The sequence below is a fragment of the Myotis yumanensis genome, unplaced genomic scaffold (assembly GCF_028538775.1).
Source record: "Myotis yumanensis isolate MYYU_CA2020_CCGP unplaced genomic scaffold, mMyoYum1.0.hap1 SCAF_5, whole genome shotgun sequence".
NCBI lineage: Eukaryota > Metazoa > Chordata > Mammalia > Chiroptera > Vespertilionidae > Myotis > Myotis yumanensis.
This window is the reverse complement of record NW_027223756.1, coordinates 88,675,242-88,701,275: the sequence shown is the minus strand read 5'-3', so window position 1 is coordinate 88,701,275 and position 26,034 is coordinate 88,675,242. Positions and strand designations below refer to the sequence as shown.

The 26,034-nt window shown below is 59.1% G+C and overlaps 1 protein-coding gene across 7 annotated transcripts; it reads left to right on the top strand.

Annotated features, from left to right (window-relative positions):
- Nucleotides 1–527: 527 nt before the first annotated feature.
- WIZ (WIZ zinc finger) lies at nt 528–25,641 on the top strand. 7 transcript variants are annotated; one of them, XM_070416283.1, is made up of 13 exons: nt 528–627; nt 1,948–2,215; nt 7,036–7,108; nt 8,703–10,828; nt 11,844–12,167; nt 16,106–16,276; nt 17,192–17,695; nt 18,734–19,132; nt 19,719–20,270; nt 21,339–21,866; nt 22,063–22,482; nt 22,772–22,967; nt 23,952–25,641. In XM_070416283.1, the coding sequence occupies exons 2-13, from the start codon at nt 2,011–2,013 to the stop codon at nt 24,109–24,111; spliced, it is 5,658 nt and encodes a 1,885-aa protein (XP_070272384.1). In that variant the 5' UTR covers nt 528–627; nt 1,948–2,010; the 3' UTR covers nt 24,112–25,641. The 7 variants fall into 7 exon arrangements, with proteins under 7 accessions (XP_070272384.1, XP_070272377.1, XP_070272378.1 ...); XM_070416276.1 differs by lacking the exon at nt 16,106–16,276; XM_070416277.1 differs by lacking the exons at nt 16,106–16,276; nt 18,734–19,132.
- The last annotated feature ends 393 nt before the right edge of the window (nt 25,642–26,034 follow it).

Sequence of the window (26,034 nt, the reverse complement as noted above, 5' to 3'; positions counted from 1 at the left end):
CCTAGGGCAGGTCTGGGGCATGGCGGTTTTGAGGTCCAGGGTGGGTAATGAGGAAGGAGGGCGTGAGCTTGCAGTTGGAAGGCAGCCGGCTGGGGACGGCCGGCTAAGGATGGGCTGGGGGGAACCCTCAGTGATGCAGGAGTGACCCGCAGGGAACTTCTCTGCCCCTGCCCACTCTCCTGGAGCTATCAGCGAGCAGAGCCTTGGAAGAACCAGTGGGTGATGCAGAGCCCCCGAGGGCAGGAGGGCAGTGTTGTCATGGTAACAGAGCCTCGCCCGGACCCCCGGGCTGCGGGACCTGCCTGGCCACTCCCAACATGGCGCGCGCTCGCTGACCGCTCTTCTTCCCGGGGGCGCCGCTGGGGGGCCAGGGGTGGGGTGGGGGGAGGGGGGCGCCCTGGACCTCCCCATCATGGCGGCGCGGCGGGGCTGTCGCGCTTAGGTCACGGCGGCGCGCCGGGGGGGCGGGGCGGCGGGGGGGAGCGATTTAAAGGGACAATGTCCCCCGAGCGGTGGAGGCAGCGGTGGCTGCGGAGGCCGCGGCACCGGCGCCGGTAGCGGCAGCGACGGCCACACCAAAGAGGGGAGCTCCGAGCCCGGCGCCTGGCCGGCGGCGCCGCCTCCCCGGTGAGGCCCGGTCTGGCCTGGGGAGCCCGCGGGCGGGGCGGAGCCGATGCGGGGAGTGGGAGGCCCGGCCCGGCCTGGCCGGGCGGGACCCCCTGAGGCGGGGGGCGGGGGGCGGGGCGGGCCTTCAGGGGCGGGGCCTGGGCGGGGGCGGGGCCGCGCAGGTGGGGGGAGGAGCGGGGGTCTGGGGGCAGGTGTCCCCCCACCTCTGCGCGTCCCGCGGGGTCTCCTACCCCGAGATGCACGGGCGGAGGGCGCAGCTCCCGGACCTCGGTCCCCCGAGGGGTGCGCTGGCGCGGCGCCACTCCCACCCCTGCCGCTCCCGGGGGGGCGTCCAGGCGGGAGCCCCCGTCTCCACGCTGCCAAAGTGCTCGGAAGTTGCGGTCCTGCCGGTTCCCCGCTGGTATTACCCACCCGGTGGGCACCGGCAGGTGCTTCCGCCAGGCCTGGGCAGAGACCCCCGCCACGACTGGCAGTCCACGGACCGGCCCCTTGGGAGCCCCTAGGCCCCCCGGGCAGCGCCTGCAGCCAGGCCGGGAGCCCCGGCCCCGCCCCGGTTGCCTCGGCCGGCCTCCCCAACATCTCCCCAGGGAGGGCGCCTCATTCCTGCCCTTCACTTTCCGACGTTACCTTGAAGGTATTTATAGGTGTAGCGAACAGCCCCCACCCGCGTGGCTTCCCCAGGGTCCTCATTTCTGGACCAGGAGCCCCATCCATCCCTGTTGCCTGCAAACTAGAGAGATCTTGGGAGGGTGGGAGGGAGGGACCCAGGTTTGGGTGTGCATGAGGGGTGATGTTGGGGGAAAGCAAAGGGGTTGATCTGGGGTCACTTGAGGCTGTTGTGAGGGTGAAGGTGTTAATGCTGGAGAACCCTGAGGTCGTGTTGGGGGGAGGACTGGACCGTGGGAAAAGTGCAGGGGTAATGATCTTCGGGTGTAAGATCAGAGTGTAGAGATGACCTGCATGCACGCCAAGGCACGGGCATAGTGTACATGTGTGCATGGAAGTGAGGGCACAACTGGGGAAAGTGCAAAAGGGAGGCATCTGTGAGAAGTGACAGGATTAATGCTGGAATAAAACAAGGTGGCTGGGTGTGCATGTGTAAAAAAGGGTAAACTGAGGCAGCACCGGATCTGTGTAAAGAGAGGTGTTCTCTGGACACTGTATCTGGGTAGGGCCTCAGCACCATTTATTTAGTTCGCCTGGTCTGGGAGGTAAACTGAAGTACTAGGCTTCAAGGTTGAGGACTGGGGCTTCAAGGAAGGAGAAACTGAGGCAGAGTCCCTTTCCTACCTCCCTTAAGCATTGTCTCTCTGCCCCCAGATCTACAATGCCTTGCTGAGCCAGCCCAGCAGCTGAGTGCTTGGAGCCAAGCAGAGAGCATCCATGGATGGACCCCTGGTGGGCGGCCTGGCTGCCCCAGACCGTCCTCGAGGCCCTGAGAGACTGCCCGGCCCAGCACCGAGAGAGGACATTGAGGGTGGGGCTGAGGCAGCTGAAGGGGATGGTGGCATCTTCCGGTCCACCCATTACCTGCCGGTCACCAAGGAGGGCCCCCGAGACATTCTGGATGGCAGAGGTGGCATTTCTGGTAAGAGAGTGGGCCCTGTGGCCCTGATGGAGCACCCAGCTCAGTGCCCAAGGCTCAGAGAGGGCCAGGTCACCCAGCCCAGCAGGGGCTGAATTGGGGTTCAGGTTCTTCTTGGGTCCAGAGCCTTCTCTGGCACTCTGCTTAGTTTTGCATTTTACAGTTACTAAACAGAGGTTCTGTGGACCAGTTACCTGACAGAGGCCCCACAGTAAGTCACAAGGAGCTGGGACTTGAACTCAGATCTACCTGCCTTCCTCCTCTGAGCACAGTAAGTGGGTCCAGGTGCCCAGCTTAGGATCCTAAGCTCCCTTCCTGAGCCCACTTGTTCCCCAGGGTTACCCTACCTCAGTAGTCTATCCTGGCTCTCTCTTCCTGCACTTTCTTGGTGAGTCCTGCCCCTGAGCCATGAGCCAAAACAGCTTGTGCCCTCTAGTGGCAGGGGAGAGATTGGATAGTCAGGGATGCCATCCACCACTTTGTGCCTCGGTTTACCCAGCAAAAGGGGACCTCATACTGTTCCCACTTCATCAGTTATTCATTATACTCATCACCTACTATGTGCCAGTCTCTGTTCTAGGCTAGGGATACAGCCATAAATGAAGAGGCACAAGTCCCTGCCCTCAGGGGCCTGACAGTCTAATAGGGGAGACAGACAACAAGCAACTAAATACATACAGGCAGGTAGTGACAGACTCTGTGAAGGCGTTCAATAGAGTACCAGGCCTGTACCTGGGGGACCTGGGAAAGCCTTTCTGAGGGGGTGGAATTTGAGTGGAGCCAGGTAGAGGAGGCGGCTGGTGCAAAGGCCCTGTGGTAAGGAGGAGCCCAGCATATGGCTGGAAAGTGGTGGGGCAGCACAGGCTGATGCACCAGACACATCTCCATTTCCTTGGCCTGCCCTGAAGGCCTTGGTTTCCAGGAACCTGCAAGCACTCAGTTGGGGGTTTCCTACATGCTAATCCCTTTAAGTGACCATCTTTTATCATTCTAAAAAGAACTCTGTAGGGTAACCTTTGTTGTTATTATCCCATGTTAGAGATGTGGAAACAGACCATGAGGGTTGAAGTTGCCCAAGGTCATAAAGCTCGTCAGTAACCTGGCTTGACACCCCTCATCCTTAACACCATGCTCTGTCAAAGCATCCTCGACTGCCCCCACACACCCTTAGCAACACTCACGATGCTTAGCTATTTACAGAGCACCTTCTCGGGCTGGGCACTGGGACACAACCAGTGACCAAGTACACACACCATGCCCACTCTCATGGACCTTGCCACCAGGGATCAGGGAGACAGACCAACCACCAGGTGTTATAGCATAGTTGCTGGAACTACAATGGGGGAGCCCAGTCTGGCCCAGCTTGGGGGTGGGGGGTAGGGGGTGGGGAGGCATCCAGGAGTTGAGGATGAGCAACAGTGAATTAGGCAACGGGCTCCATTTATGCAGTGGCATGGAGGTGACTGGTTACACCTGAAGGTGTTATGCAGGGGTGTGGCAGGGTAAGACCTACAGGGTATCAGAGCTTAGGGAACCTTAGTGATCCCCTTTTCCAGACCTTAGTAACCAAGGCTGAGAGAGAGAGGCAGGACCCTGTCCCAGGCCACAGTGCCCCTCTAACTTTCCTGCAGAGCGGGCCCCGGACCTGGACTGTGGGAGCCCCAGGGAACAGGCTCTGAGGTCCTGGGGCCTTTTCTGGTTCTGGTTCTGAGGTATTGGGTGCTTTTTCTCTGCCTGGCAAAAGCCCCAGGTAAGTAGGTAGGTGTGTCCTTAGTGCCCCCAGGGAATCAACCTGGGCTCAGTGCATGTGCCTGAAGAGGAAGGGAATGTGGCTGCCGAGGAGGGCAAGGCCCACCCTTACTGGTGTCTCTGAACAAATGGGGGCATGAGGTGGGGATGGCTTGAAGTGGGGTCTCGGCCTGGAGGTTGGAGGAGGGCCTGGGCTTCGGACATGACGTTCCCCCCCCATCCCCTGCTGCCCTCTCAGCCTACTTCACCCCCCTTCCCTGGCATGGGCACCTGCCCTAGGAGTCTTGTGATGTCTATAAATAGGAACAGTTACTGGGGCTGCTGTTCCACTCTGAAGCCTGGGCCCTCCCTCAGCCCCACCCAGCCTTTGGAATCCCCCCAAGGGCACCCCTGGAATGGCTACCTTCAAACTTCTCCACCTGGACAGGGATGTGTCCACTGCCTCCTCTGTCCTTTAGTATGACTATTGGCCCCGCAACTTCCCTGCAGCCACCCACCAATGTCTTGGCTTCTCTGATTGGCCTCCCAGGAGCTAAGATGGTTCACATGGATGGATGAAGAGTTTGGTGTGTACTGGTATTGGGACCAGGGGGCCAGGGGATGAACAACACATCTGCCCTTGGGGAGCCTCAGGCTGGAGAGGAAATCAGAGCATGGAGTAAGCAGGGGCCTGAGGCTCTGGGGCCAGCCTCCAGCTTCCAACCTGGGACGTCTCTGACCCCCTAGGCACGCCTACCTCCTTCCTTCCCCACTACCGCTGCCTCTGTGGATGGAACATTTACTGGGACCTCCTTGACACCAGTCACCTGCCATGTGAAACTGGGTCGGTGGCTATTCCCACTATACAGAGGAGGAAACTGAGGCTTGGAATGGGAAAGCCATGCTCTTCTGGTCACCACTGGGGCCTTAAACTAGGATCTGACTCCAACGCCTAGATTCCTGGCCACTCTGCCATGCTGCCTGGCTTGGGGTTCAAGCTGCTCATGGACACTCTTCTTGTATTCCCTCTCTCATTTTCAAACCTGTTGGGGATCCTAGAAGATGGGAGTCCTTGAGGGCCCCTTGGCATGGCGACTGCCTGGGCGCCTCGTCTGACCCATAGGGACTTCTGGATCCCTACTGGCTGGGTGAGCTCCTGGCCCCCAGGTGTCTCGGATATGGGGCTCTGCTTGGCCTGCTTCCTTCAAAGTCGTTGCCACTAAAAATAGGAGCCTCGCTGGAGCTGCTCAAAGAGGCCAAGGCAGCCCCCTGGCTCATGGCATTCTTAGACAACGGCAATCGCAGAATCATCAAATCTGGGACGCCCGGAATCTCAGGAGCTTGAGGTGCCAGAATCTCAGCAGCAGGATGCCTGGACCCTGAGACTTGTGGCTGTGCTGGGGCCTGTTGCTAGTGAACTGATTGCCCCACCCTGAGAAACTCATACCTCTGATGCTTGTGGGCTTGTTCAGGTCTGGCTTTCCCAACCATCACCCCGTCTCCAGCACCACCCACCCCATCCTCCCACCCTGACACCGGCCCTCGCATCCAAGCATACCCCTGGCTCCACGTCTGTCTGCTCCAAGGGTTCTTAAACAAAGAGCGATTCTTCCCCCAGGGGACACTTTAGTCAGATCTGGAGATATTTTTGGTTGTCATAACTGCAGGGGTTGGGGGTAGGGGTTACCAACATCCAGTGGATAGAGACCAGGAATGCTGTTCAGCATCCTACCACGCATAGGGCAGCCCCTTCCAAGAATAATTGGCCCCAAATATGAATAGCACCAAGGATGATAAGCTGCTCTGGACAATGACTTTCTGAAGCTCCATCAGCAACCTCACCTTCCAGAGACCACACCCAGTCACAGCCCTTCTCTCAGGCTCAGCACAAAGACCCTCAGTCAGTGGTCACGGTCACAACTTTCAGAGCCCTCTACCCATTCCTGCCCTTATTTTACTCGGGTTCCTGACAGTCAACTTTCATTGTCCTGAGCAAATTTGATGAAGGGAGATTGGAAAAAGAATGAGCCGTGGCACTAGTCCTCTTTCTGGCCCTTCTTCAGATTGACACTAATCCAGCAATTGCATCTGTTGGGCTCTGGTTGCATGTGTTAACCTTGGCCCAGGCCGCTGGCGGGAGCCCCGATTGGTTTGCTCGCCTTGTCAGGTGGGGTAGTGGGCAGAGGAGGCGCAGACCAAGATCCCTGTGGTCACTCCAGGCCTTGGCTCCACAGGCAGATAATGGAGAGTTGGCTCTATCTGTGTGAGGGGTCCCAGGAGGGGATTGGATTCTAGGATGTAGGCCTGGAAGGGGGTCTGGAAGGCAGGGACGGAACCTCTGCAGTTCAGGCTAGAAGGCTTCTCACTCATCATCTGGCCAGTATTGTTTAGCACCTGTTGTATGCCAGGCACTGGGTGCTGCAATAAATGAGGCTGAAAAGGTCCCTGCGCTTGGGAGGTACTTACATGCTCGCAGGGAACACAGGCATGCAGTCATCCAGAGAAGGAACTAGGCAGTTTCAGGGAGTGATGAGAAAGAAATGAAATAGGTGATGGGAGAGAAAATCATAGGAGCTCACTTTAGCAGGTGGCTAGGGAAGGGCTCTTCAGGACCAAGGGCATAGCCAATGCAAAGGCCCTTGGCCAGAAAGAGTTAGTTGGGCTTGAGATTTCAGGAGCAGTTGGGGTGGAGTGAGGGGTGAAGAGAGGGAAGTGAGGCTAGAGAGGCCTGCAAAGGTCTGACCTCGCAGGCCCTTGAAGGTGGTGGTTGGGATCTGGCTTTTATCGTAGGTATGAGGAGCCAGGGAGAGTTTTTGCCAGTGTGTGACTTTAAAAAACCATCCTGGTTGCCCAGCAGGGACAAAGAGAGGACCACTGGAGGCAGCAAGCCCCTGGTGTCCCCCAGGAGAGCGAAGGAGACTCCTCCAAGGAAACCCCTTTCAGGGCTCAGGAATGTAGAGGCCAAAGGCCTCTCAGAGGCGAGGGTGGGGGAGCCGGGCCCTTGCAAGGTGCCCGGTAGGGCTTCCAGAGCTGGGGTGCGAAGGGCCCCAGCCAGGGGGACCCCAGCCCCTCAGGGTCTCCCATCTCTGTTGCAGACGGGCAGCCCCATCCCGGCCTCAACGAAGCCCTCCCCCGTGCCACCTCCGCCACCCATCGGATCAGCAGCTGGTGAGTGCCACGCTGGCCCTGACCTCAGGGAGGGCAGGGGGGCAAGTAGGATGTGCCCAGGCCTGAGAGAAGCCCCGGGAGTGAGATGGGGACCGGAGCGAATCAGGAGGCCAGGCAGGAGAAGGTAGCTCCCAGCAGGCGAGTCCCTGGGCATGCGCAGGGGGCGGGGGAGGACTGGGATGAACACAGACGGTCAACTCTCATTATCCCTGTCAGGAGCAGAGCCAGAGGGGCAGGCACCGGAGGTCGGACGCTTGGAGTCCTGTCTCTGTCAAGTGACCCTCAGAATGATACCAGGCCTCTCTGAGACTCAGTTTCCTCATCTGTAAAGTCCCTAAGATCCATCTCACCAGCTGTCTTGAGGATCCAAGGGATGTTAGGTAGGAACAGAAATCAACAGCCATGCTGAGGGCAGTGACCCTTTATTAAAAGGCTTGGCAGGTGTCACTATGGAATAATAGTCACATCAGGATTAATAATAGCTCTCTGTTATGGAGCGTTTACTGTATGCTGGGCTCCTGGCACAGGTTTACCCCACTGAATTTCTCCCGTAGCCCTGGGGGAACGGCCCTGTTAGTATCTCATGTCACCAATGGGGCTTAGAGAGGTGACCCCATGATTCCTGGCTGGCCCCTCAGTGTGGTCGACATCCCTGGTGGGGGCAGGATCTTGAAAATGAAGGGAGATGGGCCAGGAACCCATAGTAAGAACCCATATTAGTCATGGGCTGATCGGGAGCCAGGCTTCGAGCCAAGTGAAGTGTTTCCCCAACACTGCGTTGTGTCATCTTCACCCTACACTTCATGTGTGCAAGGTCCCCTGGTGAAGGGCTGTGTGGTTGGGATCATTTAAAGAAGCACCTGTCATGTGTTAAGGTTTCTTTGGTTACGGATATGGGTGAGAGTGTTCCCTAGATGTCGCATAAGGGCATGGAGACTTCTTGTTCTTGGGACTTGTCCCATTATTAGGAAAACTGAGGTCCAGGGAGGTGGCCTTACCTCCTCCCTCCTCCAAAGGAGGTCCGGGTCACTGGGGCCAGGGGCTGGGTGGGGACTTTGTATCTCTCTGACTCTGCCCTTCCAAGAGGGAAGATGCCGTGTGGGTTGGGGGAGTAACAGAGGGAGCCACATCCCTGGAGCAGTTCATGCCACAGAGTTTCAGCAAATTTGCTGGAAAGGTGAAACTAAATAAATTAAATCCCCCCAGTTCAGGGAGGACTAATACAAAAGCAGCCTGGAACATGGGTCAGAGCCTTGGGCCTTCCCAGGGGACAGATGAGAGTTGACTGTGCCACTAGTCTTGGGGGACACACCTTGTGACTACACACTCCCTCCAGTGCAACAGGGCTAGGCTATATGCATAGGTGCATCCTGGGAGCTGAATCTGGCTTTTGGTCCAACATCTCTAGAATGGTCCACATGTACCCCTCCCCCACTCCTCACCCCTACCCCGACACTCCTGGCCACTCTGAGGTCACTCTCGGGCTGGATCTCTGGGGCTTGTCTCAGGCTGCCTGGGAAGACCCCTCTCCCCTGCCCAAGGAAGGGAAACTGAGGCCCCTGGCTAACCTGTCCCCATTGGCACTTCCTTGCAGCTGCTGGGATGGAGGCAGCCTGGATTTCCGGCCAGGTTCCCCACCACCCCATCTCCTGGGCCACTTCTCTGGCCTCCCCGGTGGCCGGGGGCCCTGGGAGCACCCCCTGGTCCAGGAAGCTGGGGAGGGCATCCCATCTGAGCAGAGGTTCGAGGACTCGGTCATTGTGAGAACTGTGAAGTCCCACGCGGAGCTTGAGAGCTCTAGAAGGTTCTTGTACCACCAGGGTGAACCGAAGCTCTTGGAGAAGTCCCCCCAGGGCCACTCCAGGTTCAACTGGCTCCAAGACGCAGATGAGCAGTCCCCACCCCAGAATTCAGGGCTGCCCCTGGACCTGCTGCCCCCACCGCCACCTCTCACCTCCTTCAGGACAGTGCTGGTGCCTGGAGAGGGCACCACGAAGAACTTGGAAGTGGAGGTAGGAGCCAGAGAGCACTTGACAGACCTGGAGGGTCTGGCCCAGCCAACTTCGGAGTGGTGTCTGCCTAGGTCAGCCACGGAAGTGGCCACTCAGACCTGGACGGTGAACTCGGAGGCATCTGTGGAGCGACTGCAGCCACTGCTGCCCCCCGTCCGGACCGGTCCTTTCCTGTGTGAGCTGCTGCAGGAGGTGGCTGAGGGGGTGGCCAGCCCGGATGAGGATGAGGACGAGGACCCGACTGTATTCCCGTGCGTGGAGTGCAGCATCTACTTCAAGCAGAAGGAGCACCTTCTGGAGCACATGAGCCAGCATCGCCGAGCCCCAGGCCAGGAGCCCCCCGCTAACTTGGCCCCACTGGCCTGCAGTGAGTGTGGCTGGGCCTTTGCTGACCCCTGTGCCCTGGAGCACCACCGGCAGCTGCACCAGGCCTCCAGGGAGAAGATTCTCGAAGAAATCCAGAAGCTGAAGCAGATCCCAAACGATGAGGGCCGGGAGGCACGGCTGCAGTGCTCTAAGTGCGTCTTTGGCACCAGTTCCTCCAAAGCCTTTGTGCAGCATGCCAAGCTGCACATGCGAGAGCCACCAGGCCAGGCTGCCAAGGAGCACTTTGGGGGTGGCAGCCCAGGCCCCGACGCCACTGCCCTCGGCTATCAGCCCTATGGAGCCTCCTCAGGTCTCAGTGCTTGCATTTTCTGTGGCTTCCCAGCGCCCAGCGAAAGCCTACTCAGGGAGCATGTGAGGCTTGTGCACGCTCGTCCCCACTGGGAGGAGGATGGTGAGGCATTTGAGGAGAACCCTGCCAGCCAGCCTGGCACCAGCCAGGACGTGTATGCCCGCTTCCCTGAAGCTGCTGAGGACTACTTTGGCAACGCTGAGCCGTTTTTGGCCCCTACATGGCGGGAGAACCCTACTGGATACGACCCCAGCCTGGCCTTTGGCCCAGGCTGCCAGCAGCTGGGCACAAGGGATTTCCCACTGTCAAAGCCACTACCGCACAGCGTGGGCCAGAGGCCCCTGGGAAGGCCAGCCTTTCCCTCACCACTAGCATCCACCCCGTATTCCTTACAGCCCAGTAGAAGCAAAAATGCTGTCCATTTGCAGGGGCTCTCAGCCCCACTGGGGGACCAGAGACACCCCTGGAGCGAAGAGGAGGAGGAGGATATACAGCTGGCCTCGGAAATGGACTTTTTCCCTGAGAATGGGGCCTTTCCACCTCTCGCCGTCCCTGGCCTCATCCCTGAGCCAGCCCTGGAGCTGAAGCGGACTTTCCGAGAAGCGCTCCGATCGGCGGCAGCCTCACAAGCACAGCAGCAGCAGCTCCTTGGGATGGTACCCGTCGTGCTGGTGGCCAAGCTGAGGTCCCAGGTCTTGGCTGCGGCAGCCAGGGCACCTCCGAGGCTGCCGCCCGAGGAGCTGGGGCTGGAGGGCACCCACCCCTTGGACTTCCTACTCCTGGATGCACCACTGGGCGGCCCGCTGGGGCTGGACGCAATCCTGGATGGGGACCCCGCAATGGCGCTGAAGCACGAGGAGCGGAAGTGCCCCTACTGCCCTGATCGCTTCCACAATGGCATCGGCCTGGCAAACCATGTGCGGGGCCACCTAAACCGCGTGGGCGTCAGCTACAATGTTCGGCATTTCATCTCCGCTGAGGAGGTGAAGGCCATCGAACGCAGGTTCTCCTTCCAGAAGAAGAAGAAAAAAGGTAGGGGGGCTTCGATCCAGCACCCACCTCCCTCCGAGGCCCCCGAGACACACAGCTGGGCAGCTGAGTCTGAACCAACCAACAACCCTCACTCTAAATCCTCCCATAGTGCCAAGCTGGGTGAAGTTGGGGCCTCCCCTCTGGGAAGACCTGGGAGCCACAGCAAAGGCCACCACCTCAGAGGAGGTATGGGGATACCCCCCTGCCCCAGCCCTTCCAGCAGCTGGAGGAAGGAGTATAGGCAGAGGAGTCAGCCCCAGGCAGGGGATTTCATTGGTTTCTTCATTCAACAAATATTTACTGAGCGAGGTCCCCTCTGTTTTGAGCATTGGGGCCACAGCAGTGAATGAAGCAGCAGTCCCTGCTCTCCTGGAGTTCGCGGCCCAGTCACAGCAGTGGTGGGACCCTGGCTGGCTTCAGAACCCCTGGGGCTGCCTGTGAGGTATGCAGAGTCCCAGGCATCAAGGTTCTGATTCCAGAGGTCTTTCTTCAACATGAGCGCCCTGGGTGGTTCTGATGCTGGCAGACATGGAGGCCACTTTGGGAGGTGCTGGTATGGTGTTTTTGAGTGTGTGTGTGTGTGTGTGTGTGTGTGCTCGCGCGCGTGCGTGCATTAAGGGTGAGGGACATGGGCCGACAGCCACAAAATCAGGCAGTTATGATGTTGAATGACCAGGGCTGTGATGGGGGGAAACTCCAGGTCTTAATTGATCACTCACCCAAATGATTGCAAATCCACACCGGAGAAGTGTTTGAGGGTGCAGTCTGCGAGCTATTGAGGGGGGACCTGGGAGGTTAGGAGAGAAGGCTTCTTGGAGTGGGGGGCGATTTGGACTCAGGAGCTGACACAAGCAGGGGTATGATGGGCAAAGGGGAAGGGTGGCATCCAGATGAGGAACAGCACCAGGTGTGTGGTCCTGGGAGGGTGAGCAGTTTTAGGAGAAGGCAGGGCTGGGGCTGGAGAGTCATCTACCCTTTCCTTCCCAGGCAGTCCATGTCCTCTCTCTCTCCACAGTGGCTAACTTTGACCCTGGCACCTTCAGCCTGATGCGCTGTGACTTCTGCGGGGCCGGCTTCGACACCAGGGCTGGCCTCTCTAGCCACGCCCGGGCCCACCTGCGTGACTTTGGCATCACTAACTGGGAGCTCACCGTCTCACCCATCAACATCCTACAGGAGCTGCTGGCCACATCGGCCGCCGAGAGGCCCCCCAGCCCCCTTGGCCATGAGCCCGGGGGGATGCCTGGTGGCTATCTGACCCCTCGCAGGCCCCGTTTACCTCTCACAGTGCCCTTCCCACCCACCTGGGCTGAGGACCCTGGGCCAGCCTACGGAGATGGTAAGGGGAGAGAAGGTGGGCAGGTGTGGAGCCCTGACCCTTTGTAGGAGCCCAGAGGGATGGAAGGATGGGAGGGGGGCAGCCACTCCCCTTTTCTGAAAGTATTTCAAGTTACTCTACAAAGTACGTTGACAACTGTCCTCACAACCCTGCCACTTATGGGTCACTTCTGTTTTACCTGGGCTGGCCCAGAGCTCTTCCCAGATCCAGTTCCACCTTGCCTTGCCTGACAGTGATTTTAACATATGCTTACTGGTTCTTACCAGAAGTCAGATACTGTTCTAAGCACTTTACAAACATGAAATGTACATCCTCATGACAACCCTATAAGGGTAGTATGATGAGCCCCATTTTACAAATGAGGAAACTGAGGCACAGAGAACCTAATTAACCTGCCCAAGGTCACACAGCCAGAAGTGGTAAAGCTGGGATTTGAAACCTCAGGCAGGTCAGGCTCCCGTTCCTTGCTCTTAATGACATCTTCTGTCTAGAGCAATGCCATTTGGTAGAACTTTCTGAGATGATGGAAATCTGTGCTGTCCTACAAGGTCACCACTTGTCACATATGACTGTTGAGAACTTGAAATGTAGAGGGTTAGTCCGATCCTATTGGGCAAAGTGGCTCTAGAATCTACACTCTAGATTTCCAGTGGTGCCTAATTTGTCCGGCAGCAGTGATAAGCCCTCCCATAATTGAGTGCTTGCTGTATACTAAGGTTTCATCTCATGTATGCCACAAAGCAACTCCATGGGGCTAAAGATTGTTGTGTTCCTGTTTCACAGAGAAGGAAACTGGGTCATCTGCTTTGCCATAGCCACAAAGCAGTAGAGCTAGACTTCTGAACACCATGTTTGTGGTCTCTCTAGTGAGATGACTTGGGAAATACAGAAGTAATATTTTGGTGAAGAGACCCGGAGTTAGACATCGTGGAAGGACCCAGCCTGTGGAGCCTGATTTTGTAGAAGCCTTTACTGGACCTTGAGGCAGAGAACTTGGCAGTGAGGAATAGGTGGGCTTTGGGGAATGGAGAAGGTACCTGAACATGGAGGGTGGGGGGTGTTGTCCAGGGGTTGTTTGGGACTGAGGCTTCCTTCTTTGTTTCTTCTGTCTAGAGCTTCCAGGGTCCTACCTCAGTCAGTACTCTGGGATAGGCTGCTCCCGTCTGCAAGCCCCCTTACCAGTGAAGGGCACTTGAGGGTCCACAGAGGGGAGGGGAGGGCAATCAAAGCCCCTTCTCCTCCGTGGACAAAAGGTGACTGAGGCACAGACAGAGGATAATGGTGGGTTGGGGTCACATTTGGGGGAGAAGTAGAGTAGGGACGAGACCTCAGACTTCTTGCCTTTGCTGGAGACTGCACCCTGGGCATTCTCAGCTCACACACCTGGCTAGGTTTATGGTGTCTCAGGAGAGGCTTGGAGGCATAGCTGGCAGTTCCCAGGTTCTAGCCCTGTCCCTTCTTTGTCACTCCCACAGAGGCTTGAATGTCAGGCTCACATCCCTTACACACCCAGCAGCCAGGTTGAGCTCTGGCTAAACTGTTTTGACCAGAAGACCAGTGTGCCGGCCTCCTCCTTGGTGCTGAGGGAGCTGGCCAACCGTTAGAGTGTGAGGAAGCAGCCCGGCACTGCCCTGGCCTTGTCCTCGTGAGCGGGAGCTATGCTCAGTCTTTCAGTGAAGTGGGGAGGGCGGTGGATGGTGGGCAGGTTGAGAAGATCCTGGGAGCCTTGCCTTGAGGCAGGTTGCCCAAGATTAGGGCTAGGTCTGGGCACTGGCCCTACAAAGCTGTCCCTAAAAGCCTCTCCCGCTCCTCCCTAAGTGGGACATAGGGGGCGGGTGCCAAGTTGGGGGCGGGGCAACTGTCAGATTCTGGCCCCACCCAGCTGTCAAGGAACAGCCGGGGGCAATCTGTTTGGTGCTAGAGAGAAGCGGGTTGTGCTTAAAACGTGGTGCCGGCCGTGTCGGGAGTTCTGTAGAATTGCACAACAGTGCCGTCAGGATGATGTTGGGGGACCCTCGTGGGGGGGGATCGGGGATCTTCCAGGATGCCCGACCCGGAGGCGAGATTTCCAGGGAAGGGAACGAAGCAGGGCCCAGGGCAGCGAGCTCCGCTCGTCGGGGCTCCGGGAACCGGCAGGCTGTGCAGTGGGTGCCTGTGGACGGGCCTGAGGGCTCTCCGGGCTGGGCGGCCGCTGGCAGCCGCTGGGAGCGCGGCTTGCGTGCCGCCGGGAGCCGCGGCGCGGGCAGGGCCGGGACGATCGGTTCGCTCGCGGCGCTCGGCGCTCGGCCGGCCGCCCTGGGCTCACACCAAGGGGCGGGGCGGAGAGGAGAGGGTTCGGCGGCGGCGCTCGGCGCTCGGCTGCTCCCGCCTGGGGCGGCCGCCCCGCGTGCGCCGGAGCCAAGATGGCCGCCTCCACCGCCCAGTGCCGAGTGACAAAAGCGGAGAGCAAGGCGGCAGCGGGGCCGCGCGCGGTGGGCGTCCGGGAGCGCGCGCCCGCGGGGGCGTCGCCACCCGGCCCCCCGAGCCCGGGCCCGGCGGCCCTCCCCGCGCCGCGGCCGCCGACCCCACCCCCGCCGCTGCCGCCGCCGCCGCCGCCGCCGCCGCCGCCGCCGCGGGACGGGCCCAAGGCCGAGTCGGAGCCGGGGCCCGGGCCCGCGCCTGCGCCCGCGCCGGGTAAGAGCCCGCGCCGGGGAGGGTGAGGGGAGGACAGAGTGGGCGTCCCGCCCGCCCCGACACCCACCGTCCCGTCTCCGGGGTGCCCCTCCCCCAGGCCCTCCAGTCGCGCGGGTCCTGGGCCTCCTGTCGCCGCTCTCAGGGTCTCGGGTTTTGGAGACCATCACCGCCACCCGCGGGACCCTCGCCCCGAATGACAGGTGTCCTTGGCTCCGCGGGGGGCCCCGTGATGTCCCTCCTCGGAGTCGCGGCCTCTCCGGCGCGGAAACCCGCTCCAAGTCACTTCAGCCCCGACTCGGCCCCTGTCCCGTCTGACAGACGCGCCCACCTCACTCCGCCCGGAGACTGGGGCACAGTCCTCGGGGTCCGGCCCTGCCGGCCTCTCTGCTTGCCTTCTTCTTGTTTCCGTGGGACTCACAGTGACTAACTTAGGTCACTGGGGACCCCCCGCCTCCCTATCCCGGCGCTGAGCGCCTCCAGGGCCCCCGCCGACACCGGTCCTTCATCCTAGGAACCCTGTTCATCCTCTTCAGCACTAAACCCGGGGGGGTGGGGGGGGGGGGGCCCTCAACAGGCTCTCAGGCCTCTTTGTCTGAAAAATTAGACCGTGAAAATGCACCTTTGACGCCCTGTCCTCATGCACAGCCAGCCCAGGGAAGCTTATGGCATGATGGACGATGCTTCACAAACTTTACACAAAGTTCTGTGATCCCTGCTCTTCCTGTCCCCAGCGATGTCGTCATTCCGCTGACCCCCTTAGAGCTCGGCCTGGGAGAATAGGCCGGCTGTTCCTGCAGCCCCAGCCCCAGCTGTCCTGCTTGATTGGAAACTCCCCACAAGTCTGTCGGAGCCTCTTCCCCGTCCTGGCTCCTCATCTCTGCACTGCCTCTGCCTCTGGCCGCCCCCCACCTGTCTCCAAGGCCAACAGATGTTCCCCTCCACAAGCTCTGCCCAGAGAAAGACCTTCTCTGAGACCTTTCTAGAATGGGAGCTGTGGCTCAGACTGACACTGTGTCCTCCGACCTGTATTCAGAGACTGGGGTGGAAGCTGTTCCTGGTCTCTGCTGTCAGGGGGCAGCCTTGACATCCCCGTGTCATACTGGCTTGGGGGGTTATGGGTGGAGCCTCAGCTTCCATGGGGTGAGCCTAGCGTAGGCACCAAGGATGAGAGTGAAGCAACCCCCACCATGTCCCTGCTCTCTGCTCTTATAGGGCTAGACAGCCTATGCCTTGCTGAGGCTGAGGCTGTCTTCCCAACCTCACAGGCCTGGGTTCTGAAGAAAACACCATGGTGGCCATGGACTTGGGCCCCCCTCTGCTCCCCAGGAAGAGCCTACCTGCTCCCGGGCCCCTGGAGCAGGTGGCCAATCGGCTGAGCAGCAAAGTGGCTGCAGAGGTTTCTCATGGCAGCAAGCAAGAGCTGCCGGACCTCAAGGGTGAGTGGCTCAGGTGGCAGGGTGATGGTACTGGCCAGGTTGGTCACACTCACAGGGAGTTCTTGGACCTGGGGTTAAAGTGGGTCGCCAGGTTGGCCACAGCTTTATCCCTGGCACTGCAAGGCACCCAGGAGATACCAGCTGTCTTTTCTTGAGCAGCTGCTGCCCTGGGCATGCATGGCCTTGAGCTTCACCCTCGCTGGACGAGGGAGAGGCATCCAGAGAAGCAGTGGTGGTGGCTGTCAAGGCTCACACTCAGACCAGTTCATTGGCTGACGCTGACCCTCGTTGGCTGTGTGATCTTCCTCACGACACTGCCTTGTGTGTGTGTTTATTCTCAGGTCATTACTAAGTAGTGACAGACACTGTGCTGGACCCAGGGATGTCAGAGATGCAGGACAGACCTGGCCCTTGTCCTTGGGGGCATGAAGTTGGGGAGTGGGGAGGCAAAGAAGCAGACAGGGGTAAGGGCTCTGCAGAAGAGGGTGCAAGGCACTGCGAGACCATGGCTGGGGCCTCCAGCCCAGTGTTTGGGGCATGAATTGAGTGGCAGAGGATGGCCAGGACTTAGCTCTGTAAAGTGTGCGGCTGGCAGGTCAGTGGTTGCGTGAAAACCTGTTGCCAGGTTGGTACATTGGAGATACAAAAGGAGTTTCACCGGCTGGACCACGGTAGGGCTCTGCCACTGGCCCCTTGGGCATAATTCTTCCACTCTCTGACACTCAGTTTCCTTATTTGCAAACTGGATAGGCCAATTTCTGCCTCATTAGGGTCATTTTAAGGACCATGTGGGCTTGACCGAAGCAAAACCCTTGCACGGAGCTGACTGAGCGGGGCCCCAAGGGAAGAGAAGTGGGAGGGCAGGGCCTGTGGGACCTCACAGCTGGCTCTCCTGGCCTCTGTCTTGCCCTCTAGCCCAGAGCCTGACCACCTGCGAGGTCTGCGGTGCCTGCTTTGAGACACGCAAGGGCCTGTCCAGCCATGCGCGCTCCCACCTGCGGCAGCTGGGTGTGGCCGAGTCTGAGAGCAGCGGTGCCCCCATCGACCTCCTCTACGAGCTCGTGAAGCAGAAGGGCCTGCCTGACACACCCCTTGGGCTGCCCCCGGGCCTGACTAAGAAGTCCAGCTCCCCGAAGGAGGTGGTCGCTGGGGCCCCCCGACAGAGCCTGCTCACCCTGGCCAAGCCCCTGGATGCCCCTGCTATCAACAAGGCCATCAAGTCGCCTCCTGGCTTCTCAGCCAAGGGCCTGGCTCACCCGCCCAGCTCCCCACTCCTCAAGAAGGCACCACTGGTCCTGGCAGGCTCCCCTATCCCCAAGAATCCTGAGGACAAGAGCCCCCAGCTGTCCCTGAGCCCCCGGCCGGCCTCCCCAAAGGCACAGTGGCCTCAGTCTGAGGACGAGGGGCCCCTGAACCTCAGTGAGTGTGGGTCCTGGGAGCTGAGGGAGGTACCAGCCCTGGGAGGGCGGAGGCCTCAGGTTGGGCTATAGGGTTCAGGGTTGGGGGCAATGGAGACCGCAGTTCCTGTGTTTTGGGTCGGAGTATTGGTCACAGTGCTATGTCTCCTGTTGTGCTGGCCATGCTGCATGTTATCACCTGTCTCCCACTTTGCTGTTCTTCCCGCTGTGGCTGCTAGGCCAGCTAGGATCACCCTTGCCACTTAAGCAGCTATTCGCCTTATGTGGGCCTGAGGATTGGAGCAGTGAAGGGAACTAGCCATGCCTGCTCCCACCTGGGGGGTGTCTTGGGTCCTGCAGGTAGAAAAGTGGTCCACCTGACAGGAGGTCCCATGGTTGGCCCTGTCTTCACATGCTCTCGGCCATCAGTCCCGTGCAGAGGCATCTCCGACTTGTGCTGGGTCCAGTCTGCCTGTGGATCTGGCTAAGTGGGGTGTAGGAAGAAACCCCCTAAGTCTCAGTGAGCAGGTTTAACTTGGGTGGGCCCTAGGAAATCAGGCCTTCCCACACATCGGCGGCCCCTAGAGCCTAGGAATGAGCCCAGGGCCTTGGCCCCCTGGCCAACGGGGCACCTCAGGTTCCAGTGAAGCTGCTTCCATGGTCTGCTGTGCTTGTAGGAGCAGAGCCCCAAGCAGGTGTGCCTTCGGCTGCATGATGCTGGGCAGCCAGGCGGACCCTGCTTTGTACCTGCCACCTACCATACTTAGCTTCCATAGCTGGGGTCCCAGCGAAGAAGGCCTGAGAGCATCAGATTAGACCACTGGAATTGGGCTACTGCCTCTCTACCCCACATCCTTGAGCTCTACACACGTACATTGATGCCAAAGAGCGAGGCAGGAAGCAGGACTTTCCAGAACCTCTTAAAAATCAATCCGCGACATTAGTCTTGGACCCCGGACTGCCTGAACAGATGCGAATCACACCAGGCCCGCCTGTCTCAGTTCCCTAGGGCCGGCCAAGGTGGCGGCCGTGAACCCCCCCCTGTGTTTTGTCTCCGCAGCTTTAGATAGTGACGGGGGCAGAGAGCTGGACTGCCAGCTGTGCGGTGCCTGGTTTGAGACCCGCAAGGGCCTGTCCAGCCACGCCCGCGCCCACCTGCGCCACCTGGGCGTCAGCGACCCGGATGCCAAGGGATCCCCCATAGACGTGCTCCACGGGCTCATCAGGAGGGTCGGCATCCAGAATCGCCTCCCACCCGGGCGCAGCGTGCTGGCCCAGCTGGGGCGGCCTCCTCCCACCTCCACGGCCCTCTCCTTGCTCCCCCCCCCACCGCCGGCCAAGAAGGCCAAGCTGAAGGCTGCGGGTATGGCCAGCCCCTGGGGGAAGCAGGACCTCTCGGCCGCCGCAGCCGCTGGCATTTTCTGGGCCTCTGATGTGGAGCCGTCTCCTCTCAACCTCTGTAGGTTCTCGCTTCAGCTGCCCCCTCCTCCCTTCGGGCCCTGGAGCCCCTCCCAGGGGGGGTCGCAGCCCCCTCCCTACTCCCTCCTTGCTGGGGCAGGGAGTAGACAGGGGCCTTTGGCAGTGGGCCGATTCTGCCCAGAGATTTTGTTGGCGGTCGGCTGTTATGCCCTCCCTCTTGGCCTTTGACCTCCATGAATATGACCTTCCCTGAGAATGAAGGCCAAGGGTGGGGTGCTGCCTGTTGGTGTGATCGTGCCCATGGTTGTCCTTGGTCTGGATGGCACGTGGCATTTAGGCTGCCACTTCCTGCCCTCCTGCCCCAGTCCTTCTCGGGACCTGCAGAGCCCTAGAATCTTGGTTCTGTTTTTTTCCACCAGGACCTAGGGCCCATGGCTCTCTGGAGCTTCCCCTTGCTCCTGCTGGGTGTCTGGCCCCCCACCCCAGTCCTCAGCTCCCTGGCCTGCACCTGCCCTCAACCACTACCCCAGCCCTGTGGGCGTGCTGCAGCCCAGCTGACCAGGAGACCCGCAGGTGACAATGCTTATGATAACCATGGTGCTAACTGCCCCTTTCTTCTGCTGCAGCCTCAGGCCCAGAACCAGCTCGCGATATCCGCTGCGAGTTCTGTGGTGAGTTCTTCGAGAACCGAAAGGGTCTTTCCAGCCATGCGCGTTCCCACTTGCGGCAGATGGGTGTGACTGAGTGGTATGTCAACGGCTCGCCCATCGACACACTGCGGGAGATCCTCAAGAGGCGGACTCAGTCCCGGCCTGGAGGACCCCTCAGTCCACCAGGACCTAGTCCAAAAGCCTTGGCCAAGGTGGTGGGCAGCGGAGGTCTTGGCAGCTCGCTGGAAGCCCGCAGCCCTGCAGACCTTCACCTCTCGCCCCTGGCCAAGAAGTTGCCACCACCACCAGGCAGCCCCCTGGGCCACTCACCAACTGCTTCTCCTCCTCCCACGGCCCGAAAGATGTTCTCAGGCCTGACTGCACCCTCCCTGACCAAGAAGCTGAAGCCTGAACAAATGCGTGTGGAGATCAAGCGTGAGATGCTGCCAGGGGCCCTTCATGGGGAGCTACACCCGTCTGAGGGTCCCTGGCTGGCGCCACGGGAAGACATGGCCCCCCTGAACCTGTGTAAGTGTGACCCTGGGCAAGGCAGGGAGAACAGGTCAGGTGGGGGATTACCCCCTCCCCTCAGGATACCCAGAGGGCCCAGGTTGAAATGGAAGGGAGGATACCCAGGTTCAGAAGACAAGGAGCTCGCTGTGTGCTCCTGCTACTGAGCTGCTTCTTGAGTCTCCTTCCTACATTCAGTGATGGCAAAAAGATTCTATTTCTTGTGTCATCTTCAATTGATTGGATAGTGGCAACCAACCAGATTCCCAGGAAGAAAGATTGCAGGGATTAATTAGTGATGTCTGCCATGTGCAGGAATAGAAACCCACCAGAAGTTGCTCTGAACTGTCTCTCTGACATTTGTGGACACTAAGTGGGAGTCAGGTTCAGGTTAGATTCTCAGCTGCCCTATACTCTAGCAATATCTGACCTTGGGCAAGTTTCCTCTTTTGGAGGATAGATGGTCCCCACTCTGTATGGTTTTCTGAAGTGATGTGAAGCACTTAGCAAGGTGTCAGGTTAAAAAAGCTGCGTATGCAGTAGTTGTAATGCCCTGTCGTTTACTTCTTTCTCGCACTGTCAGATTGGCTGAGCTTTTACTGCATGCCCAACAGATGAGGATGGCCCAGCCCTAGGCCCTAGCACAGTGATTTCATGCTGCTTGGTGCCTCATGCTCTCAACTGCTCCTGCCTTAGGCCATCCCACATCCCAGTAACACTGGGAGGTGGAAGTTTTCATCTCCATTTTGCAGAGGAGGAAACAGGCTCAGTGGGCAACTGGCTTACCCAGCATCACACTGGGTCACAGTCATCCTGGCATCTGAACCCTGGATCAAAGGAGTGCTTGCTCCTTAACATATCACCATGTCCCAGGGAATCTTCTGGAAGCCAGCTAGACTTTGAGGTGACAGAACAAGCAGAAGGACTAGATGTACACCAAGGCCCCTGGAGGAAGATGAGGGAGCTGGTCCTTCGGGTCTGGGACTGCATGGACGGGTCAGCAGGGCAGTTAACACTGGCCTTGAGCTTGAAGGCTTCCTACCAGTAGCCACCTCTCTCTTTCCTCTCTTCCCCCACCCCATTCAGCATCACGGGCAGAGCCAGTGCGTGACATCCGCTGTGAGTTCTGTGGTGAGTTCTTTGAGAACCGAAAAGGCCTGTCCAGCCACGCACGCTCCCACCTGCGACAGATGGGTGTGACTGAGTGGTCCGTCAATGGCTCACCCATCGACACGCTTCGGGAGATCCTTAAGAAGAAGTCTAAGCCGTGCCTCATCAAGAAGGAGCCTCCAGCTGGAGACCTGGCCCCTGCCTTGGTTGAGGATGGGCCCCCTACAGCGGTTCCTGGGTCTGTGCAGCCCCTCCTGCCGCTGGTGCCAATGGCTGGCCGGCCAGGCAAACCAGGAGCTGGGCTGGCCCAGGTACCCCGTGAGCTCAACCTGGCACCCATCACCGGTGCCAAGCCCTCAGCCACCAGCTACCTGGGCTCAGTGGCAGCCAAGCGACCCCTGCAGGAGGATCGCTTCCTCTCTGCAGAGGTCAAGGCCAAGACCTACATCCAGACTGAACTGCCCTTCAAGGCAAAGACCCTTCACGAGAAGACCTCCCACTCCTGTAAGCAGTGGGTGGCAGGGTCTTGGGAGGGCATCTGCCAGGGCCTGCATGGCCGGGCACTGCCACACGCATGCCCACCCCCAGCAGGGGTCAAGGCCCCAGTGGGAGGCGGGGCTGTCTCCCGACCTGGGCGGCAACTTCTGGGTACCCTTGCTCCCTTGGTTCTGGGGCTCAGCAGCGCCCCCTCTGTCTGCAGCCACCGAGGCCTGCTGTGAGCTGTGTGGCCTTTACTTCGAAAACCGCAAGGCCCTGGCCAGCCATGCTCGGGCGCATCTGCGGCAGTTCGGTGTGACTGAGTGGTGCGTGAATGGCTCACCCATTGAGACGCTGAGCGAGTGGATCAAGCACCGGCCCCAGAAGGTGGGCGCCTACCGCAGCTACATCCAGGGTGGCCGCCCCTTCACCAAGAAGTTCCGAAACGCTGGCCATGGCCGTGAGAGCGACAAGCGGCCACACCTGGGGCTGGCACCTGGGGGCCTGTCCGTGGTGGGCCGCAGTGCTGGGGGTGAGCCAGGGCCAGAGGCTGGCCGGGCAGCCGACAGTGGTGAGCGGCCTTTGGCAGCCAGCCCACCAGGCACTGTGAAAGCCGAGGAGCACCAGCGGCAGAACATCAACAGTGAGTGTTGGGGGCAGAGGGTCATGAGGGCGATGGACACCAGCAGGGTCCATCACTGTTCCCCCAGGTTTTCAGCTGCGCATCTGTCTTGGAGTCACTTCCTCAGTTGCTCACCCATTCATTTATCCATCCGCCATCCCACCTGTCACCAGGGCCAGGCAGCATCCAGGCACCAGCTGCCCGTCTTACAAACCCCCACAGTAATCGCTCATCACTTGCTGAAGGAGGAACCTCCCCAGGGTCCTCATCCTCCAGCTTACCTCCCATCCCTCTCCTCCCCATTCTTCAGAATTTGAGCGCCGACAAGCCCGCCCTGCAGATACCTCTGCGGCCAGGGGGGGCGAGGAGGCCAATGACCTGCAGCAGAAGCTGGAGGAGGTGCGGCAACCCCCACCCCGGGTCCGGCCAGTCCCCTCCTTGGTGCCTCGTCCCCCCCAGACATCACTGGTTAAGTTCGTCGGCAACATCTATACCCTCAAGTGCAGGTATGAGGCCCCTGGGAGAGGGAGGGGAGGTGGGGGGTTACCTGCCTGGGCTTGGCCATCCAGAGCCTCTGAACAGGACAGGAGCTGCTCAGGGCTGGGAGGGAACCTCAACAATGCCCTGGGGTGGGCTGGGTCCAGGCTAACGGCTCCTCACAGACAGAGATGCCCCAGAGCATGAGGCTGGGACCCTGACACCTAGCAGCTTAGTGACCTTGGGCGAGGACTTTCTGCTCCATGCCTCAATATTCCCACCTATACAATGGGGTTAATAGCAGACCTACCTGATTGATTTGTTAGGGGGATTAAAAGAGTTGAATGTTTATAAAGCCCTCAGACTGTGCCTAGAACACAGTAAACTCTCAAAAAAGTGTCTTCCTGATTAAGAAAAAAATAGGTCTTAGTTTATTAATACCAAAGTCTAGGTGAGTGTCAGAGGCCAGGAAACTGGGAGTCTGGGATGTGAGAGGGCTTCCTCAGGCCACACAGGCCAAGTCAGAAGTAAGATTCAAACCTAAGTCTCTCCAGCCACTAGTTTGAGTTTGGGGCCCATGTGCTGTGAGACCTTCCTTAGGGCGGTGAGGGCTGGGAGCTGGGGAAGGGTGCATGAGCAGGGTAGGTGCTTGTTAGTGTCTGACCCTCCTTTCCCTAGCTTCATCCTTCTCTCCTAGAGCCTGGCAGGGAAGGATCTGTTTCTTTGCTCTCTCCAATCAGGGCACATGCCTACAGTCAGATGGTGGAGGTGCTTGGAAAGCCAGATGACCCCTACCCAGCAGACTGCCCTGAGCATAGAAATGGGGCTCCGGGGGACCGGGCCAGTACCCTGTGATGGGTAGAGATAGCTGATTGGGGAACATCTGGCTTCTGGGCTCCCTTCCCTCAAATCCTGAGCTGGTTCTGTCCACATTGAGCAACCTCAGGTTTGTTGGACACTCAGGGTATAGCCAGGGCACTGGCCACTCCTCCCTCTCTCTGTTCCCCACACAGGTTCTGTGAGGTGGAATTCCAGGGACCTCTCTCCATCCAGGAGGAGTGGGTGCGGCACTTACAGCGGCACATCCTGGAGATGAATTTCTCCAAAGCAGACCCTCCGCCCGAGGAGCCCCAGGCCCCTCCAGCACAGACAGCGGCGGCAGAGGCACCCTAACACAAAAGCATTCCAGATCTCTCTCGTGCCACCTCTGTCTCCTACTCCTCCTTGGTCTCCTCCTCTCTCTCTTCCTTCTTTCTTTTCCGTTCCCAAAGGAGCAAGCCAAAACCTCAAACCGGCACCCTTGGGGGCCGGGCACACTACAGCCAGGGCGCCCCTCCCCCAGCTCAAGGACTCTGGGGCCAAACCCAGGGTGTGTTCCTTCAGGCCACACCTACCCAATCCAGCCAGGGCAGCGGCCAGGTCCCTGGTGGCAGGTGATCTGGTCATGGGAGGAAGGCCAGCACTCCCCAATGTCTAGCAGCCAGGTGGGGCTTTGTTTGCCATCTGTGGCCATTTACAAGGACCCCAAAGACCCCCTGTACTGGTTCCCTCTTGCCCCGTGAATATCCTATCACACACGCACATGCGAACACACACGCACGCACGCACGCACGCACACACCTCGTGAGACCCGGGATCTGCCCCAGCCCCCCAGTTCCCAAGTCAAACGAACACATCATGCCACGGTGCTTGCTCAGGGGAAGGTACGCTCCCTCTGCGGGCCCACTGAGGCCTGGGAGCCCCCCTGAGCCCACAATGCCACGGAAATCCTTGTTGGCCGCCCCCCCTCCCCCAGAGGGGCCTTCCCAGCTGGGAAGAGCTCAGAGCTGACAGCTGCCTCCTGCCATGTCCAGGCCCCCCAGAACCTCTGGGGGCTCTGGGCCCTGGAAGGGGTGGGGTGGGACTTTCCTCCCCACTCCTATCCCCTCCCTCTTTTCACTGTTCCTTTCTATGTACAGCTCCTTAGACCTTTCACTTTTTTAAAAACGCATTTTGTGTAGAGAATAAGGAACGTGGATCTTTTTATTTTGCGATCCTGGGCCAGCTAGAAACTGGGAGCTGATCAATCTTTTAACTTTTTTCAGTGGCCACATTTTGGTTATCAATGTACCTAGAAGTATGTAAATTAGATTAAATTTCTCTTCTGGAAATACCCCGGGGCAGGCGGCCAGCGTGTGTTTTTCTGTCAAGTGGACAGGCTGGCATCAGCTGGCACCTGGGGCTGGGATCAAGCCGCCTCCACCCAGAGTCTCAGGAGGTCCTGGGTTTTCCCTTTGGCCACCAAACCAACCAGACCCAGCTGGGGATGAGCTCAAGTTCCCAGCTTGTTGGCCCTCAATGGCATGGCCGGTGTGGACTCTGGCCAGCTGGTGACGAGGCTCCTATGTGCAGAGGAGAGGAAACCGCTCTGGGCAGCTGGTCCAGGAAGGGAGCCAGGATGGAGAAGTGATTGAGGCCCAAGGGCTCTTGGAGTCAGGAGCTGACCATCGAGGGTGTGGGGGACACTGGGGGAGGGAGGAGTGCACAGCTGTTAGGACCTCTTAGCTGGGACTGGCCTGCCTTCAAGACATGCGACCTGTCGGGAGATACACATGCACCCTGAACCCCAGTAACAAGGAGAAAGCGAGCTGTTGGCTCCTCTGCAATGTTATTTATTTTCTCACTCTGCAAATGTTTATTGAACATTTCTGAGATTTTAAGATATTTTGTTGGCTGCTCCTTCTTGTTTATTGCATGTGGTTTTTCAGCTCATCGTTTTCACTCATGACCAAGGGCTGGAAAGCAGGAATGACCTCATGGGGTATAGACAGAAGAAGCCTCTTCAGCCTCCAACCCTTTTACCCCAGCCAGCACCATGTACCTGGCTGGGAAAGGGGCAAAGAAGCTATGGCAACATACCCACAGGAGCGGTCTTGTCCTTCATGCTTGACTTTTCTGCTTGTGGTCAGGACACATGCCTTGCCTGGTGGAGGAAGGGTTCCACCACTGCTGTCTATCCCGAGTGTGGGTGGGTGTATCTGAGGCTTTGGAAACAGGGAGGGTATCTCTTGGATGAGAGCTGACCTAAAGGCACTTTTTAATTTTTTTTACAAATTA

Excerpts from the sequence above, each read along its gene's own strand:
- WIZ (XM_070416283.1), top strand. The coding sequence starts at position 2,011 with ATGGATGGACCCCTGGTGGGCGGCCTGGCTGCCCCAGACCGTCCTCGA. Across the intron at positions 17,696-18,733 it reads CGAGGGGCCCCTGAACCTCA|CTTTAGATAGTGACGGGGGC; the intron begins GTGAGTGTGGGT and ends TTGTCTCCGCAG. Across the intron at positions 20,271-21,338 it reads CATGGCCCCCCTGAACCTGT|CATCACGGGCAGAGCCAGTG; the intron begins GTAAGTGTGACC and ends CACCCCATTCAG.